Source organism: Psammomys obesus, unplaced genomic scaffold (assembly GCF_907164565.1).
Source record: "Psammomys obesus unplaced genomic scaffold, mPsaObe1.curated_primary_1811, whole genome shotgun sequence".
Taxonomy (NCBI): domain Eukaryota; kingdom Metazoa; phylum Chordata; class Mammalia; order Rodentia; family Muridae; genus Psammomys; species Psammomys obesus.
The window spans coordinates 16569582-16590245 of NW_026596064.1; the positions used below are offsets into that span (position 1 = coordinate 16569582).

Consider the following 20664-nt stretch of genomic DNA (forward strand, 5'->3'; position numbering starts at 1 on the left):
GATATTAGTTTATTACTTTCCTGAGTTCAAATGTGGTCTTATTAGAATTTTAATTTTGTACAAAATTAATATTTAGTTGCCAGTCTGTAAATAAATCACTATTGGCAAAGGTTTTGACCCTCAAATATTTTAAAACTGCTCATCAAAACACTGATTTCTAGCAGCTGGAGAAGGAGATTAGTAGAGGATTAAAAGAAATCTCAAACTACTTACTGGGTTTGGGGTTTTATTTCTTAACTTTTCTGTTAATGCCAAATATTTAAATTGTGAAGATGATGCTGTATTTCAGAGGACATATTTATTATTTCAAGTTATGACACTTAGGAGGATGACAAGGAAGTTCCCAAATTTCATGACAGATATCAGGCATGACAGGATTCTCTCCAGCAAACTGAAAGGACACACCTGTTGAAGCCAGGCACTATGCAACCTCACCACCACTGCTTACCATGTTGGTATCATTAGCTTCAGTTCATCTTAAACACAATATAAGACATAATAGAAATTGATTTTTCAAAAAAAGATAGTTTCTATAACCTTGGCAAAAAAATAGCATATTTAGGTTTAAAAATTTTCAAACTTTTTAGCAATAATCTTTTAAATTTGAGGAATGTAAAATATGGTGAAAATATTTTTATTTTCAATACTCCTATTTGACTACCTTTGGCTGCTCTCTGTTCATGTAACCCTTTCTATTTGCTGTCACTCTGAAGTTCTGCTCCCAAACAGAACTTCTAGTCAGGTGCTGCAGAATGCCCGGGCGGGCGGGGCGGGGGAGGAGTTGGCGTGTGTGTGTGTGTGTGTGTGTGTGTGTGTGTGTGTGTGTGTGTGTGCGCGCGCGCGCGCGCGCGCGCGCTTACTCTCAGAATACTTGGGGATTGTGGAAGCGTGTGCATATGCTTTCTCTCAGACTTTTCACTGCTACCTTTGCCCAGGACAAATTTAGTTCTTAAGTGTTCGTTAGTTTCGTGTCACATGACATTACTTTCTCTCTAACTTGATTACAGCTCCCTGTTGCAGCTTACAAACTGGTCTTTACTATCATGTCTTACAAAGGAGTTTCACGTAGAGGGTGGAGAGTGGACCCTAATTTTTGCTTCTGTTCCTCTAGAACTGTCAAGTAATCCACCTCTGGCCACCATCCTCATTCCTCCTCATGCTCGGATTCAAGCAGCCGCGTCAACCCCTACAAACGCCACAGCAGCCTCGGGTGAGTCCAGCACATCTACTCATTTTGCTTTTCTAGCATGCTGAGTTTTAAAAAGGACACAGCGGCCTCCATTTCCTGTGCTGTGAACATTTACTTCCCTTTAAGTATCAAAAACAAATTGTAGCCAAATGAGTAAAACAGAGTAAAATTCTGCTTTCCATCTAAAACATACAAAATAAAAGCAACCTATAAATATTGTAATCACACACATACACATTTTATACATAACATGGGTGCTGTTTTCTCAGCACAAGGTGTTTATAGGAGGAAACAGTTTTTATAAATGGAACACTGGAGAATACCTCACTTTAGTTCTAACATCTAAATGTAAGTTGTATTAATACCCTGAAGAGGCAGATTTTAAGAAGTCTGAACATAAGCTGATACAATCTTACGGCTAAAACTGCAATGAAGATTCGTTTAATTTTGTGTCAGAGTGTGATTAGGCTGGCCCCCTCTTCACTCCTCCCACACTGCCTCAGAAAAATAAAACAAGAACATCTGTAAAGATCCCCAGGTTACGGCTAGACCGTAAAATGAGTTTCTGGTTCCTGAGCCAACTGGCCTTAGAACTTGGGAAACAGAAATAGGTGGTACTCCTCAAAAAATCCTCAACACCCACAGGCCAGCAAGTGGCAGGAGCTACGTTTTGCCACATTACCGGTTGCACTGAACTGAATGTTTTTGGCGTAAGGACATTTATGGTAAAGGAGATTAAATGTTTTTGATTGTTTTCTTGGATGATAAAAGTCTTTCATCAGCAGTTAGGTTTCAGCACTCAGCGTAAAGGTCAAAAACTTCATCTTCTCTTTTCTGAAAGAGTCCTGTTTCTATCCAATTGAAATCTTTTTAAATATTGACTAATAAAGATTGAACATTTCATTCCACTCTGTCCTACCTTCCAGAAAGAGACTGTTTTTCTAAGTCCTTCAACTCATGAAACCTGGAGAAAGTTATTTGAACCTCATTAGTTTTATCGATGTGTTGGTCACTCAATTAGCAAAATGAGTAACAGTGCTCTCCTAGAATAATGTTGTAGAAATCATTTTATGCCAAAATGTGGTTTAAGTTTTTTTTTAATGTAAAAATACAATTTTAGCAGATCGTGCAGTGCACTTTGTAATCTCAGCACTCCTGAGGCAGAGGCAGGCAGATCTCTGAGATTTGAGGCCAACGTGATCTACATTGCAAGTTTCGGGCCAGCCAGAGCTGAATAGTGTGACTCTTATCAAACAGACAAACAAGAAACACAGTTTTGTTTGTTTGGTTTTTTTTTGTTTGTTTGTTTGTTTGTTTGTTTTTTTTAATGCTGTTGTCTGTTTGTTTAGAACAGAGACAGAATGGTTAAATGAACTAATAAAGTTATCACCTCACCCACCACGTATATCAGATTGGTCATTGATGGTGTGACCAGAGTGCTGTGACTGACATGTTTACTCACTGAGCTAGTGTCCAGGAGGTTGGTTAGACTGCTTTAGACCAGGCGTGTCTAATCTGTACCCTGGAGGCTGCAGGCAGTCTCAGGGTAGCCATGATATGGCTCAGCACATTTAGAAGTGACAACTTTTATGTCAAAAGTTGGGCCTCCCTGCTGTAATATGTATATTAAAATGAGAGTTGTGGGCTAGAAAGATGGCTCAGCAGGTAAAAGTACCTGTCAGCAAGCCCAGTGAGCTCACTTCAATCCTAGGAACTCACATGGTAGAAGGAAGAACCTGCCCTTGTGGGCTGTCCTCTGACCTCCACATGAACACTGCCATAGACGTGAACACATACAAATGCCAATAAATAGAAAATAGGAAGTTTTAAATAAGTTTTTAAAGATGTATTTATTTTCTGTGTTTTGCTTGGATGTATATCTGTGTGCTCAGAGGCCAGAAGAAGGTGTTGGATCCCCTAAAACTGGAGTTATGGATGGTTGTGAGCCACCATGTGGGTACTGGGAATGGAATACACATCCTATGCAAGAATAAGTGCCCTTGACTGCTCAGCCATCTCTCTCACTCCTGACTTTCTTAATGTGAGATACTGAAATAATTAAGTATATTCATAGCTCAGGTTCTGGAATATACTGTACTCTTGGAAAGGAGCCTGTTGTAACCTGGTCGTATCACTTTGAAACAGGTTATAACAATTTATAAAATATGTTGCAGTATACATGTTTTTAAAAATACCTGTAAAAAACCATATGTCAACAGAAAAGCTGACATTGGACTTGGACCCTGAGAGTTTATGCCCAAGTTGAGGTAAATCAGGACATGAGGAATTTAATTGACCTGAGGAATGGTAACTGAAGTCTGAATCAAAGTGGAGAAATGCGTTCTTGGTTACCAGAGAGAATCTCATCTATTGCTCTGAGCTGCCTAGTGGTGAAATCAACATTATCAGTGGTTAAGACTTCCCATTGTTGGTTAGACAAGAAGTTCATTAGCCTAGAAGGAGTGTTCCTGGCTCTGCTGTTTCTCCTTATAGTTCTTAGACTTGGTACGGGCAGAAATGACAGTCAGTGAAGATTTCATCACTTTCAAACAGTAAGTGTGTTTCACATGGACACTTTCTTTAAGCACTTCTCATGTAAACCAATGGTATGACACCACAAATAATAGAATTCTCCAGGGGCCCAGATGAGGGTCAGATAAGTATGTTTTCAATACTGATGTCCACCAACAGATGATATATATGATCTTAACAGTTGCCTCCATTTAGTTATATGTGTGTTTGGCAGTGGGAGCGACATTTTTTAATAAACTTTAAAAATGCGTGTACTCTGTTTTTTCTTGTTTTGGTCTCCTTATCTATAAAACAGCAAGGATAAGGATGGGCCCAGGCATATTTTAAGAAGTGCTGGACATGGTGGCAATTGGTAATTTGAGCTGTTGGGAGGGTGAGGCAAGAGGATCGATAGGCGTTCAAGGTCAGAATGGGCTACATAAGTGAGTACCATGCCACCAGTACTGAAAAGCAAGACCTTATCTCAGAACAAAGCAATCTGACATCCACATATATGGAAGACAAAGTCTGGGCCTCTTGGAGACCCCCATCTCCACATAGATATAGTGAAAAAAATGTCTTTCGGCATAGACACAGCTTTCCTCATAAACCATTTCTGAGTCTGCTTCATGCCTCAGAATAAACGTGTAAGCTGCAAAGCTTTAGACAGGACTATCTGAATCTAAAAAATATTTTAAATATTAAATTTTCAAAGTCAGAATTTCTAATCATCCAACCTAAATGACACCATTACATAATAAACCCCCAATACTTGTCTTCAGCAGCCCAGGGCTGAGCTAAGTTTAAGCACAAAAATGAATTCAGAACTAAGGCATGATCCTGAAATTACAGCCTGACTCTGACACATCTGACGCATGCTCTGCATAGCATGTGTTTGTCCAGAGCAGACTTGTGGGGATACAGAGACTCCTGGTGATTGCCTCCAAAGCGGCCATGTTTATAGCCAGGTAGAGCAAAGACTGGGGTTTTCTGCCTTTCCTTTTGACCTATGAGCAAAGCTTAGTCTTAAACAAATGGGACAGAAGCAGAAAAGCAAGACAAATTGACTGTGATTATATTGATTGTTATGAAATAAGCTTTGGACTGATGTCCAAAATATTAAGTGGCTTCTAGATACTTAGATCATGATGAATTCTTTCTGTTGCTGCTTCTGGACAAGCAGAGAAAATAAATCTACATATCTGGATAGAGTCTAAAATCCTACTGTTGTTATTCTGGGAATATGTAGTTAGCTCTTGCTATGTGGCCTCTACAGAAACTTTGACTAATAAATTTTGTAGTCACAGCGTCTCACCTTTCTTGAAAATGGTTGAGATAGTGTGTCTGTGACACTAAATGGCACTAACATTGTGGTAACTTTTTCCGTTGTGTTCACTGTACTGATAGCCACTGCCGGCACAGTGGTTAAAACTCAATGGAGAGCAGTACACAACCATCAGAGTTCAGACTCTAAAACCGCTAATCCCAGTTGAGGGCTTTAACTCCCAATACATCTAGTAGAAGAAGAAAAAGCCACTGTGTATAGACACCGGGACCACATATGTAACACCAAGACCGTAGCAGATTTTGATTAGGGATACTGAACAGGACAAGCAGTGTTCTGGACGGCAAGCAGCAGGCAGCTGTCTGCATACATTGTGGAATCTATTTTATGTGGTCATTTTAGAAAGCTATGGAGAGTGGGTAAATATTGGGGGGAATTTTTAAATCTTTAAAATCATGTTGGTTCCAAGGCTAACATGTGAGGAAGATTATGTATGTATGTATATATGTATGTATGTAGTAAAATGCTTTGTTAAACTAGCGACTGTTTGTGTTGAACTTTTCCCTCCCCCCCCCAAAAAAAAACAATTTTAGTATTATTTTTCTCTTTAAATACATATCTTAGAACACTATAGTTGAACATGGCCTAGAATGACATAAGAATCTCTTGAAGATTATGTATCTAGAACTCTAAGTCTGTAAATCCCTTTCAGGGATATGTGTGTGTTAGATTTCTTCAGCACCCTCAGATCATTTCAGTCATTGTGTTGGGAACCTTTTATCTGGACCATCACCTCACATACAAACCACTTCAGAAATCTTTGATGAATTGAACTTGAGTTTAGGGTATTTTATGCAGAGCAGTGTTTCTTACTCTGTTGAGGATCTTAGTCTAATGGATACATGTGTTTGTTTTTTTTGTTTTTGTTTTTGTTTTTAGTACAGTATCTTCCTATTGAAAATAACTTTAAACCCACTGATTTCAGTTCACATTTTCATTGTCTACTGAGCAGAGAGCATCACTATCATGAATGTTCGTGTCTGTTCACAATTGTTCCAATAACTGTAACCCCACTACTGACAACATGAGCAAATTCCATTTTTCCGTCACCCATTATAATGTTGACGCCCCCTCCCATTTCAAAAGTGGTTTCTGTGTGTGTTATTCTCTTCGGTAACCCACTTAGGATTGTTCTCAACCAACCAAACTCGAGGGTAATTCTCAGTACTGACGAAGATGTTAAATTGTGTTGTGGAGTATGTTCTAAAGTGTCAAGGCTTTTGGTTTTTTATAACTTGTATATCACTTGCACATTTCAAAAATATGCTCTTTTTTGTTTGTTTGTTTCTGTCTAAACAAAGAAAATCTATCAAAAGGGATGAGGCAAGGTCTACTAGAGACTGTTCGCCTTTACCCCAGTTATGATGAGAGATTGGTCACCTCAGTGAAATTGGCCACTCCTCTTGTTTGCTTAGCCCTGAACTAACTTTCTATAGTAATAATTTTACATGAGGCAGAACATCAACAAAGACCCACAGCAAATGCTTGTTAAGAAAATTCTCAGTTCCTTTTCATTTAAAAAAAAAAAAAAATGGCTCTATCAGAGATGGAAATTAAACCTTTTCTGGTTTGTTTTGTTTGGGAGAGTTAGTCAGGGAAGTTTCTTCAGCATTTATTAAATGAATTCTGGAATCCATTTTAGATTTGTTTCTTGTACTGTGGATTCTGACATTGAAGACAGGGTGTATCTTGCCCTTTCTTGAGACTGTGTTTTGTTGATTAGGATTCCTGTTTTCCTTTCCTGGTTGAAAACCTTTGTGGGAAAAAGGGAATGTGGTAAGAGTTGACTAAGACCTGCTTCTCCACCATTTTTCCTAGCCAAGGGGCTGAATTTCCGAATGAAAGCTCTTGCTATTTGCTGATTTAAACCAGTTGTGGTTGCCCATGAGGTTTCCATTGTTCTGTTCCATTATGTGTATCCTCCTCTAAAATAATTAGCTTATCAGAAAACCCTTTGTGTTGATACTTTTCCCTTTCCTTTAAAAGTATTTGACGTTACTTGATCCAGGTTATAGGGTGCTTTTCAATGTTTTAATGTTTCTTCATTACTAACTTCTTTGATAATTCTTTTGTTGTTGTTGTTGTTTTGTTTCATTTGCTTGTTTGTTTTTGTTTTTCGAGGCAGGGTTTCTCTGTGTAGCCTTGGCTGTCCTGGAACTTACTCTGTAGACCAGGCTGGCTTTGAACTCCTATAGATCCTCCTGCCTCCACCTCCCAAGCGCTGGGATTAAAGGTGTGCGCCACTACGGCCCAGTCTTTGAAAATTCTTGGCTCAAGCTTTCCTATTCTCTATAAACTTTTTGAAGTCTGTTTTACTGGAGTCCAGTTAAGTTTTAGATGAGTTACATGATCTCCTCACTCCTGTTTTTACTCCAAAATTCCTCTCATGTACAGCCATTTAGCCATTTCTTTCTAGTGGGGTAAGAATGACCAAGAACAGTTCCTCTCATTGTCTGTTTTGCAACTTATTTGTGTGTGAATTGTGTTCACGGGCCGCTGCTGCATCTCAGCCCTCCAGACATCTTGTGGCAGACTCGTGGTGTGTTGCAGTGTCTACTGTGGCGTTCACCTCTGGATACCCTCACTGTATTTCTCTTCCTAATCCTCTTTCCTGTTTGTCTTTATCTTAACCCAAGTATATGTAGAATTTTAGACAATTGTGTGCCCTTTTTTTTTTCCTTCACTAAAGATACATAGTTAGCATGGGAGCTAGTGTGTTCTGTTTTTGCTTCCATGGGTAATCACAGAAGATTAAGATTTTGTTTCTTAGTATATGAGTAGCCAGAGAGATGTGCTTTTCTGTTCAATGGGCTCATGCTATTTGAATATGAATGTCTACTACTGTAGACACATGCTATGTTTTTCTATTATGTGGCAATTCATCTAATTAATTTCTTAGTTTTGAGCATTAGAGTTATATTTAAGGATTATTTGGCTTTTTGTTGTTTTTGCTCTTCTGAAAAGGGCTTTGAAACTTAGCTTTGCATAAAGCCTTGCTTATTCACTTAAAATAATTACTGAAATAGTTTGGGGACTAATGTTAAAGGAATGAGGGATTTTAAATACATCCTGTCAAATGCCTTCCAACCCTGTTCCAGTTTATACTCCCCATTGCAGTGCAAGTACTTGTTCACTTCCCAGGGGAGTAGGAGGGGGAGGGTCACTTGTGCGTATGTGTACATACTTTTATGTGTTACCAGTTTGGCAGCCGAATGTGTGTAGCTCTTCTGGGGAGATAGATTTCTATTGTAAACTATTTCAGTTTAATAGTCACACACCACCAAGTGTGCATGTTCTCTGTTAGGGTCAAGTTTACTTCATAAACTTGTATATGAATAGCTGCAATGAGAGCTGCCAGCTGGATATGGCAATAACATGCCTATTATCCCCATCACTTAGGAGGTAGGAGAACCAGGAGTTTGAGGCCTGCTTGAGCTGTATGAGACCTTGTCTCAGTCTGTGAAGTGCTTACCTTGAAAGGATGAGGCCTTAGTTCTAGCCCCAGAACGGTTAAAGTACCAGATATGGTGGTGCTTGCTTACAGTGCAGCGGAAAGAAGGCAGAGGCGGGGAGGGTCCCTGGGGATTTCTGGTTATCCATTGTAGCCTAATTGGTGCACTCCAGTCCAGCGAGAGACCCCATCCCAAAGGGAGATGTTTGGTAGGTAAGGATGCTTGTTGATTACCTGGTGTCCGTGTGGTAAGGATGAAGCTGAACCCCTAGGTTTTCCATGGCACAGGTGTTGCACGTGCACTCTCTAAATAAGGAAATACCTATATAGTGTGGTGAAGTGCTGTAAAGGAGTGGCTGGGTGTGTGTCTGCAGGTGACACACAAACCTAAACATGCACATAGATGACATGCACATTTTCCTGCATATACAGATGCATTTTTAAAAGAAGGAAAAGAAAACTCAATTTTCCCAGAACAGTGAGTGGTAGGTGCCACATCTAGGAAATTGTGTGTCGTGTGTGTGTAAAGCATTTCCTGTCCTATTAACTCAGATGTTGTCTAGGGATTTCCACTGCCTCCTAACAGAACTTAAAATCCTTATTTAGCTAATGACTGTCTTATGCCTCGCTCTGGATGTTCCTTTAGTGTTTCTCAGATTTCACTTTCTTGCCTAAAGATGCCTACTTTTTTTATTTTTCTTCATTATTCCATAATTAGATCTTTTAACTTAAAAATGAAAATATTTCCCATAACCCACGTGCTTCAGTTCTCTGCCCTGAAGATGGAAGCCTCTTACTTAAAATGTTCCCTCCCTCTGAGCATCCAGGTAACCGAGACTCTTGGTATCAGCAGATCGGATGTGAGCAGTCTTGCTGACAGGCTGTCCATGAGGGCTGGTGAGTGGGCTGAGTCACTGGCTTCTGTGTTTCACTTCTATTTTTGCAGTGACTGACAACTCCCTTGGTGTCTTTCTAGGAATAATATGGAAGGAGTTAAAGATGGGTTGCTAAGGAAGGTTTCCTCTCCCTTATTAGCTATCAAAATCATCATAGGTGTTATGAAGAGAGAATCAAAAACTGTGTAGAGGGAGCTTTGAGCTCACTAGTGTAGATTATAATTAGTCTTAGTAGGTTTGGGAACACACATTGATCCCAATGAAAAATAGCTTTGTTTATCCCTCCAGGTTCTGACAAAAGATAATCATTTTGTGTTAGCACTATTTCCACTCAGAGTAGCTTGATAAAATTTCCTGTGGAAAATTTATATATTATATAAATAATACATTTCTGGATGACAAAATTTTGTTTCATAGGACCTGACATGTCATGAGTTTTCTAACCGTTAAACCTGATAAGTACAAACATGCTGGCTTTAGACTGGAGTTGGTAAAGCATGATAACGGAAATAAGGGAAATGAAATGCATTTGAGTTAAGCCCCTTTGGCAACAGTTTAAAGTGTCACCTCCACTGTCTCCCAGATTGTACATTTGATAATCACATTCCTATCCCAGAATGGATAGGAGTTGCTAATACAAGTGAGGAGTGAAGAAGAAAAGATAAATCAATATGAGAACTTTTAGGTTTATGGCCTGAAAGCTAGTTTGAGGTAATTTCTTCAGTATTGAGTCTGTTGCCATTAATCCATGACTCCAGAATCCAGTAGCTTCCACATTTCTGAGAATCTGAGGCTAGGGCAGCATGCAGTCTTATACACACAGTCTAGTCCTGCCATCCTAGAAAATGTCTCCTTACCAGATAGGGACTTTTATGTACAGAATTTTCCAAGCTGGTGTGGTGGCACAGACTTGCAATCCAGCAATTGGGGGTCTAAGGCGGGAGGGTCACTGGGAGCTCAAGACCAGCCTGTGCAGCATAGTTTCATGCCACCTTTAGGCTGAGAATGAAACACTGTCTGCAAAAGTAAAATGAACATTTAAAACATGATCTGAGGTTAGGCAGATGGTTCAGTGACTGAGTACTTACTGCACAAGCCAGTGAGGGTGCCAGAGATTGGAGCCCTGAACCCATGTGAATGCCGTGTGGGTTTGGCTGCCAACTGGTAGTACCTAGAAGATGGAGATCCATCCTCAGAGCAGGCTGGCTAGCGAGACTTGAGATAACTGAGCTCGAGGTTTGATGGAGAGGCCCTACCTCAAAGATTAAGGTGAAAGATCAAGAAAGATTCCCAGCATAAAACCTCAAACTTTCACAGTCATTCGTGCAGACGTGCACACACCCACCTCCACATACTTGTGAACACACATGAAAGAGTCATAAAAGTATTTTTCATTCTTAAAGTAAACAAAAGCCCTGGAGCTACATACCCGTAGGAAGAAGCAGTTGTTTATATGATGAAATCTTTGTCTTGCCCTAAGAGAGTCCTGTACATTTTGTGAGAAACACGTCAGTATCGTGGAGGGTCTTCGTCAGTGATGCTGACCTGGGCCTTTGAGTACAAACCTTTAGTGGCATTTAAGTTCAACATACTGATGTATTCATTGCTTGCTGCTCTGCGTTGCCATCCTGAATTTTAGAAGTTTGTAACAGAGTGAGCATTATCTCGTATTGCTTCTGTGCATTAGGAATTTAGAAGCCACCTGGCTAGGTGGAGGGTCTGAATGATGGGGTTAAGATGTGCCTCTGTGTTACGGCTTCCAGCTCAGTGTTTCCCTGGGATCCCTGAGTGTGCAAATGACTGGGTCTCTGTGTCTGTATCTGTTTCTCGTGGCTTTCCTTGGCTTCTTTTCCTTTTATTTGTTTTGTCCTATTCCGACGTGTTAGTCTTTGCTTTGTCTTATTAGTTATTTGATTATTATCCCTTAGAAGCATGTTTGCTCTCTGATGAGAGACAGAAAGGGGTGGATCTGGATTGGGAGGGATGTGGGGAGGAACTGTGATTGGTAGAGGGATGGATAACCGTAATCAGGATATAATATATAAGAAAAAATTAATTTTTAATCGGGGAGGGGGAGGTGTTCTCTAGGAATGCAGTTATCTCATGGCTTGCCCAGGGTTAGAAGAGCCACTTCCAGGCTGGATCATTCTTGGTTAAGAAACGCCTATTGACAGGAGTCTAGCCAGTCCTTTTGTGGGCCTCATCATGGTGCTGTTATTTGAGTATTTTCCATCATAGCAGCTGGCCTTCCTTACACCAACAGATCCAGTAGAGAGTAAGGTGGAAGCCGTGTGTCTTTCATATCCTAGCTAGAAATCACATACCATAATTTTTGCCGTATCTGGTCGGTTATGCAGGTCAGTCCTGTTCATTGTGGGAACAGACTAATTAAGAGTGTAGGTGCTAAGTGGCATGCATCACTGGTGTCATCTTAGAAGATGTCACAGTATATTAGGATGATCATATTATGCCTTCCTTTTCCCAGAGTAGGTTGATTGTCGCCCCATTCCCTCTCAGGTCTGATCTGGTTTGGAGGCAGGGTTTCTGTAGGAGTTTGAGAAAGGGAGAAGTGGACATTGTTTCTAGGGAGGGCTGACCTAGTGTGGTGTCAGCTCTGCGGTTGTTTCCACAGTACTTTTGCCTCTGTCCATCCGTACAGATGGTTTGAATGCTATGAGTCTCTCTCATAAGTTTACTGCTCTGTTTTGATGTAGTAAGATGAGTTTCCAGAAGGTACAATGGATTTTATTGGTTCTAAATCAAAATGCTCTTATACTCTTTGTTCTCAATGCTGGGGAATCTCTGCTGTCACTTACTGTACTTCCCTATACTCCTGTCCTGTCCTTCCACCTATTAACATAGGTAGAGCCTTGACTTTATCATTTAATCTCTTGTGTCACCTTTTTCCTGCTTGTAAAATAGAGACAATAATTATACCCATTGCTCAAGGCTGCTGCGTGGGCTACATTTGATACCTGCAAAGTCCTTTCCAAGATGTCGGCACATTGGTAAGCACACATATAATGGTAGGGCATAGCAGTACATGTCTATAATTCCAGCTGCAGCCACTTAGAGAAAGAGAGAGAGAGAAAAGAGAAGAAAGAGAAGAGAAAGAAAGAAAAAAGCACATGTTAACATCTGTGGCCACTGGTGGTCATTGCACACATGGCCGCGCCCACTGTAGTCACCCTGCCTTACAGTGTTGTAGGTGTCTCATTGTCCATTCTATTTGTTGAACAATTACTATATTATACATCTCTAAGGCTTCCCACACACACGGGAAAAGGTTATTACTACATTGGAAGAATTAAGGTATGAATATGCTAAGTAACTCATTCCAAAGTGACAGGCTACGTAGTTATGTTTGTGGAATTAGGTTTAAGAAAGTTTATCAGTGTGAAGCCCAGAAAGGAGTCTCACTCAGGGCTCCAGTCAGTGGATTATTCCTAGTTGAATCCCTTTTACTGGAACAGTCTTAGGCTATCTTTGACTGAAAGATTGTAGCATCACTTCTACTTGTGTGAAAAGGAAGATGACTAAGGGGAAATAGAACTTGCTGAACTGTTAAAGGGAAAGGGCTGTAGACATGACATGGATATCCACACCTCATGAGGACAGTCCCATGTTCAGCCACAGAAGGAAGTGGAAATAAAACAAGCATGTTCTAAAGTCACTTGTAGGTTATCTGTAAAGGTGGTCGTCCCCTTGTCCTGTTTTTTTTTTTTTTTTTTTTTTGCTTGCTCTTGAGCTGGTTTCCTCCTGGTGCCTATTAGACAACAGCGGCCATACCACACCGAGCCTCAGATCATCTTCCTGGTGAGAGTGACGCTTGTAAGAAACAGAGTCCTGTTCATTGCAGTAGGAAACACGGTCTGTAGAATGTGGAGTTTCTAGAACACTGTTCTTCCCACTGTTCTTATTTCTTTTCTACCTGTACTTTATCTCCCTCTGAAACAGAGAACGTATTTCTCCCAGCATGTGTACTTTGATTTGAGGTGGAGATTTTAGAACCAGACAAAGGGTTTTATGTTTGTGGGGTGTTTCTGTTTGTTTAATATGAATTAAGAGCTATAACTTTGCATATGAAGGGTTTACTTATTTATTTGTGGAACCAGGTCTCTGTCACTGTAGGCAGGGATGGCCACCACACCTGGCAAAGGCTATTGGTAATCACCTTATCAAGTGATTTAGGATACACTGCTGAGAACAATAGGGGATCACTAGATTACAAATCTGAGGACTGTGAGTAACCAACAAGTTTTATTAATTAGGCAGCAAACTCATTTTCAGATACATGATCACACAAAAAGGTTTGTGCATTTCATGGTGACCCTGCAAGCACACTTTGGATTTACTCATAGGTCATACAACCATGGGCTAGAGCTTGTCTAAGGGCATCTGAAAATTAGCAGCTATCAAGGACTTTGCCAAAGAGTAATTACTGCAACTCTGCAGGTTGCTGGTATGGATGAGGTATTTCGTGTACTCACCTTGGCAAGGCATCAGCCGGCACACATGGTGGCCACCATGGCCAGAACTGCTTACTTGCTAGTTTATGTGGGGATTCGATAGGTATCTCTGAAGTCCTGGTCTTAAAGATAGAACAACAGTTCCTCCTGTCATCTTCTGCTGAAAGTAGGGGACAGTTTAAGTGTTGTTTGGTGATGATCCTGCAGCACATTTGCTGACAGTTGTGTAGAGCCAGAAACTGCTGCAAGAAGGATTCTTTTGTGAGGAACACTTATTAGAATCTGAAGTAACTGGTTTTCCAGGCTTTTCCTGAAACATTTTTAGTGCAGCCTATGTTCAGGTCATAAAAATGAAGCAAGGCCTGGAGGGATCTGTCATCCAGACAGGAATTATTATTGGTACACCAAATTTAGGAGACTTTGAACAGGAAAACTCCCTTTCAGCTGGGCACGTAACTAAGGAAGTCATGGTTGAAGCCTTAGACCTCGTTCTTCCCTGACTACAGGGAAAAGCTGCTGCTGGCTTTGGAGAGATGCTCTGTTTTGTGTGCTGTGTGCTTGTGAGTCAGGATGCCTCCGTGCTCTCGCAGTATGACTCTGAGGTCACCTTATTTATATGATAGTAGAAGTAAAAGCAGCTGTGAGTATTTTGCAGTTAAAAAAAAAAAAATGAACTGAACAATAGTATTCACTTGTTGACTGCCCCCAGTGGGTTCAGTGATATAAGGGCAGATTATCTGGGGGACAGGAAAATGAAGAGTCAGGAAGGAAGTGCAGTTTTTATAGAGTGGTGATGGAGTAGGTGAACGATCTGGCTTCCCTGTAAGTAGTAAGTTTCCTGTGTGCTCTTGGGAGTCTGTGGTGTTTTCACTTACTCTCATTAGCAGGTGGCCTGTTAGAACGTAGCTCGGAATCTTTAGCTAGTTTCCCTGCTCTGCAGTCTTCCTTTATTCTCAGTGAATTAGACTCCAACCTGAGTACTGCTGGTCCCAGCCATAGCAAAAGCCTTGACAGAAATGACCTCTTGTTCCCTGAGTCTGTAATGTTTTAAATGTCTTCCCCACACAGCACCATCACTTACCTCTAAGCAGAACGGAAGTCAGCACTGCTGATGCTTGAACCAGCATGTCAGATAACATCCTTGGAGGGCCCCAGCACTGTGTGCAGGGCAGGCAGTGTGCTTGTGCTCTTTGCAGTGCCATAACATTGCTCATGTTCTCTCGGGACTTTGGATTTGCAGATACTAATGCTGGAGACCGTGGACAGACCAATAATGCCGCTTCCGCATCAGCTTCCAACTCCACCTGAACAGCCCCAAGTAGCCAGCTGCACAGGAAAAACCAGCAGTTACTTGAGTGCCACTCAGCAACACTGGTCACGTTTGGAAAGAAAATTAAAAAGAGGAAAAACAAAAACCCTGTTCATTTTAGTGTTCAATTTTTTTTTATTATTGCTGTTCTTATTTAACCTTGTAAAATATCTATAAATATAAACCAGTTTCATTGTATTCTCACTTTTCAGGAGATCCAAGTAGTGGGAGGGGCGGGAGGGGGAGGAGCAGAGGACTAGAACACACAATCTCTCCCATGACAATCTTTCTTTCTTTCTTTCTTTCTTTCTTTCTTTCTTTCTTTCTTTCTTTTCTTGTCTTTTCTTTCTTTCTTTTTCTTTCTTTCTCTCTCTCTTTCTCTTTTTCTTTCTTTTTTAAATCAGACGTCTGCTATTGTGTACCTTAAAAAAAACAGACTCCTGCCTCATGCCCCCACCACAACAGAAGAAAACCTGTTCTGTGCTGGTTATTTTCTGATTTTGTTTTCTTTTAGAGTCTGGTGTAAGACTTTGATACAGTGCACAGCTTGAAATTGGTTGGGAGCTTAGCAGGTGTCACTCAACAGGGACTTAATGTCACTTGTAAAATGTATACATGTCCTCGGGTATTTGAAGACTTGCCTTTGGCATGTTGATGGCAGGTGTGACAGACCAAAAAAAAAAAAAAAGTGTGTATTGTTCGTAGCCCAGGGAGGTCACTGAACTCTGAAGCTGTAAGGGAAGATTGTGATTGATTATTTAAGGTTTGTTTTGCTCTTGACCAGTGCGAGTGTCGCAAATGCTGACTTAGGAAGGCTGCCTCAGGGGAGCAGCGGAATCTGCATGCCCTGGGTGAATCATGACTCACCTGACCAAAGGCTGTCTGCGGATCTGTTGTTTTGGCACCCCAGGGTGAGACTGGAGATGGTGTTGATGGAGCAGCTCTGGGTGCATCCCAAGGCAGATGACAGGAAGGCAGGCAGCGGGCCAGGGGTAGATCTCACCACTGTGAATGAATTTGTCCAGATTTTTCTAAAGTTATTTCCCTTAGAAAAATACCCTTGAGAGAAGACATTGTAGCTAAATAATGTGAAGTGTACCAGTCTACTGCTTTATTTTTCATATTTTAATTGAAAACCAAGCTTGCAAGAATTGCCACATTCTTACACATAGTTTTATTTTAAACCCAAATCTAGACTCTGTATTTAATTTCTGCTTTTTTAACGTCATGCTTTTAAATTTATTTATTGATTCATGTCATATAGGCCATATGATTTTAAATAGTAGGAATATTAAAAAACCAGACATCAAAATAATAAAGTCACCTGTATCTGCTGACTTTATAGGAAAACTGATTCTATCAATGTGTGTTGTATATATATGTTATAATACGTATGTTCAATACTGCCTTTTCTTTGTCTACACTATCAAAATTGACTGAATCATGAAAAGAATGTTTCTCCACCACCACCATTAAGAGTTTTGTTTTTGTTTTCTTTGTTTATCAATGAATGGTGTAGGAATCAGTCTCTTGTTTTTTGAAGAAAAAGCAATATTCCTTGGAAAGCAAGGAGGATTGAAGGATTATGTTTGAGTGAGGAACAGAATTCATAACTAGTTGATACTTTTAAGGTTGGTATCTTTGTGGGCCTTATATACTCTAAAATGAACCTTGGTGCTTATGGGCCATTACTTGACCTATGAATCTTTATGGCACAATCAGTTATCTTTTACATTTAAAGATCACTTGAGTGATGGCCACCTTTCTTTCTTTCTTTCTTCCCTTCCTTCCTTCCTCCCTCCCTCTCGTCTCACTCCTTCCCCACACATCTGAGGTCAGCTGATGAGCTAGGGCTGCAGAGCCCTTGATTATGTTGTAGTCTCCTCTACCCTCATTACCTAACCATAAGTCATGTTGGGGTCTTGCCCTCTGGGTGGTTAGGAAAAGGAGTCTCTTGGCAGCCCTTATACAGGCCCTAGCACCCTGTCATGCCTCTCAGCCGTGTGTGTAACTCCAAGAGAGTTGTACTGCCTGCCAAAATGAACTGACACCTAGAAAGACATCGGTGAGCCATCCGACTGACTCGCCGTGCCGCGAAGCTCTTCAGGCCACAAACGGGGTTTCTCATACCTCTGGTTATATCAGAGTTCACAAGAGAGGAAACATGCTCAGTCAAACCAAATTAAACAAACAGGCTTTTACTTTCTGTGAAGTGCTTCTGAGAGAAAATTACAGGTTGAAAGATTCTGAAAGCGAAATATTTGACAGCAGAGTTCCTTGAAGGGGTGACTTAGATAGAAAGAATTTGTAAAGAATCTGAACAAGCAGGTGTGTGGCCTAAGGAGGGAAACCTGCTTTTAGAGTAAACTGCCCAGCCAGACACAGTACTCGACTTGCTGTACTTGCTAGAGTCCATAAAAATCAGTGCTTGTTTTTAGCAAATACCCCCAACCCCAGATGGGGTGAGAGAAGAGTTGAGGAAAGTCAGGTGCTTTTCTCGAATCTTCGTGTGCGTGTGTGCTTGTGTGTGTGTGTGTGTGTGTGTGTGTGTGTGTGTGTGTGTGTTGTGTGTGTGTGTGTACACGTGTGTATGCATATATGAGGGCTAAGGTGCACGATTTTTCGTTCTCAAGGATCATGGCAGGATCACAGAACTCTTATACAAGTGAGATCCAGGTCTCTGAATATCTTTTTGTAAATAATAATAATTAAAAAGCTCCTCACCAAATTCAAGCTTGTATATTATATTTTCTTTCAATGTTTTTGAATTTAAGTTTTATTGTTTGTATGTAAATATGTGGACCCAGGAACTGTTATTAATGAGCAAAAAGTTACTGTTCAGGGCAGTGATTCTGTTTAATAACCAGACAAAAATGTAGACGAGCTTTTTAAAGCCATATAGTTTTAACTCTGTACAGTAGGTACCGGCCTGTATTATTGTAACAATAACTCTAGCAATGTATAGTGTATCTATATAGTTTGGAGTGCCTTCGCTTCCATGTATTTGGTTTTTTTGTTTTGTTTTTTGTTTTTAATTGGTTTCCTTTATCCATGTGTCCTTGTCTGTTCCCTTTCCCTCTGAAGTAATGACGTTAAAAAGCACCTTTGCCCCTCCACAGTTTGAGTGGGGAGAGGAAACCATGTGTGAAATCTCATTTCATTCTGGCCTTGCCTTTGTTTTGGTTCTGGGCGTGTCTGTCTCCTCCTCAGTAACAGTGACTGGTTTCATTTCACACTTGGTCCATTCAGGGACTTGGTGGAATGCTGGGAGTCCTAGAGCTGGAGGATGTTGAATAGATTGGATTTTGCTCATCTTTTCTCCAAACCCTAACATGGGTGTTATGGCAGATTCTGGGAGCCTCCCATGCTCGCTCTCTCCTTACCTACTTCCCTCCCAAACGAGAGAGAGATTGGTTTTTTTGTTTGTTTGTTTGTTTTGTTTTTGTTTTTAAATAAATCACACTGTCTTGGTGGCACTTGGCTTTTGATACATCAGTGGTCTTGGTGCCCTACTGACATTGTTAGCAGTTACTGCAGTGGTGCGGGCAGCTGAGGGCTGTCAGACGGGCTCAGAGCCCATCCCTCCCTCCTGCCATCTTGTTGGATGAAATATAATTTTAATTTCTTTTTTAAAAAATCAGTTTCTTGACTATACCTAATATGGCCTTTTTGGGAGAAAAGTATTCATTTTGCCACCAACTATTTTGAGTGTCTTAAATAAAAGAAGGAAAGCAAAACAAACATTAAAAAAAAAAACCACTACCAAACCAAAGGTTGCTATTTTGAGACATCATATGTTCATTGCACACGCAGAAGAATGCACCTTTTTTCCCATAGCATACTGTGTCATTTTTTTTAAGTCTTTAATTTTTTTGGACCCATTTACTGGGTTTGTGTTTTAGCAGAGTATACCTACCCAGCCATCCTGTCCACGCCAATGCAAAGGTCCTGAGAGGACTGCTATATTCTCTCTCCCTGTGGATGTAAAGACACTGGCCTTTCCGTTTCCTTTCCCTTCCCTTTGCAAGGGTTTTCACTTTGGAATCTTCCAAAGGAAGTTTGGCCAATGCCAGATCTCCCAGAGTTGGGGTTTTTGTTTTTTGTTTATTTCACTGTTTTAAATCAAAATTGTGTCTGGTTATAGTTCACACTACTGATTGTTCTAATCACAGAGATGAACACGTTTCTCCCCTGTATGAAAAATAAGCATCCTTTGTGGTGAAACCTGGCTTTGCTGGTAGAAACCGAAGCCACTGAAATTAAGAAACAGCTAGAAGCACAGGAAAGTCCTAGACTAAGGTCTTGGTTGAGAGGCTTTGGAGGTAGTCCCTGGGGGTCTGGATCATTTTCACAGGGTCATGCCATTTTATTCAAGTTTGTTGCTCCGTTGTGTATCTCCACAATACAAGCAAAATGACAGCCAGTGCATAAGGGGTTAGCTTGACAAAGTAGACTACCTTGTGTTGATGTTTAAGTTCTTTTTTTCTTACTATATCTGTCCACAGGCAGATACAGATAGGTATATGGAAATGTGCTTGCCTGTAAAAATTTGCATTTATAAATGTGTTGCCGATGGATCACTTGGGCCTGTATACATACCAATTAGCGTGACCACTTCCATCTTAAAAACAAATCTAAACAAAATTTATTATTATTATTATTATTATTATTATAAATATATATATATATATAAAGGACTGTGGGTTGTATACAAACTATTGCAAACACTTGTGCAAATCTGTCTTGATATAAAGGAAAAGCAAACGCTGTATAACATTACTACTTGAATGCCTCTGTGACTGAACTTTTTTTTTTTTTTTTTCATTTTAAATATAAACTTTTTTGTGGAAAGTATGCTTAATGTTTTTTTCCCCTTTCCCCCATACCCTTGTAAATACATTTTGTTCTATGTGACTTGGTTTGGAAATAGTTAACTGGTACTGTAATTTGCATTAAATAAAAAGTAGGTTAGCCTGGAAATGAAATTAAAATTCACAAGTGTGTGGTCTTTATTTCAGTGCCCAACGCTCTTTCTTTACCCTGCCTACTTTGCCACTGCAACATGTAGTCACATTGCCATCTCCATTCCCCTGACTGGGGAAAACAGGGATCCTTGTTACAAAAGTCAAGACTCTCATTCTTTGAAATGACCTTGCTCTGATGTGTAGACAGGAGGTGCAGCTTCCGGTTTGGAAAGCCCTGGACTTCGTGTACAGAAAGCTTTGCAGACACTGCATTTGGAAAGAAAGAAAATATCCCTGAAAGGGACGGTTGTAAAAACGTGTAAGCTGCTGTCTTTGGTTACTGTGTCCATGGTTTGGTGTGACTGTATTTTCTTTTAACTTCCATCTTACTAGTAATGGTCTTTGGGAGTCTCTGTAAGACATGAACACCATGGACGGTGGGTCTGTGCCACCCGTATAACCAACACGTGTTTGAGTCTGCTCATTTCAAATCCTGGATAATGTATGTTAACATGTTATGTCTCTTAGTG

The 20664-nt window shown here is 40.4% G+C and overlaps 1 protein-coding gene across 1 annotated transcript in view; it reads left to right on the forward strand.

The window, feature by feature from the left end:
* The window catches only part of Gsk3b (glycogen synthase kinase 3 beta), a 115045-nt gene extending 94884 nt beyond the window's left edge, over positions 1–20161 (forward strand). The window contains exons 12-13 of the mRNA XM_055625238.1: positions 1112–1210; positions 15102–20161. Of these exons, the coding sequence (XP_055481213.1) occupies positions 1112–1210; positions 15102–15169 (167 nt within the window). The 3' untranslated portion in view covers positions 15170–20161. The remainder of the gene's footprint in view (positions 1–1111; positions 1211–15101) is intronic.
* Positions 20162–20664: the final 503 nt, after the last annotated feature.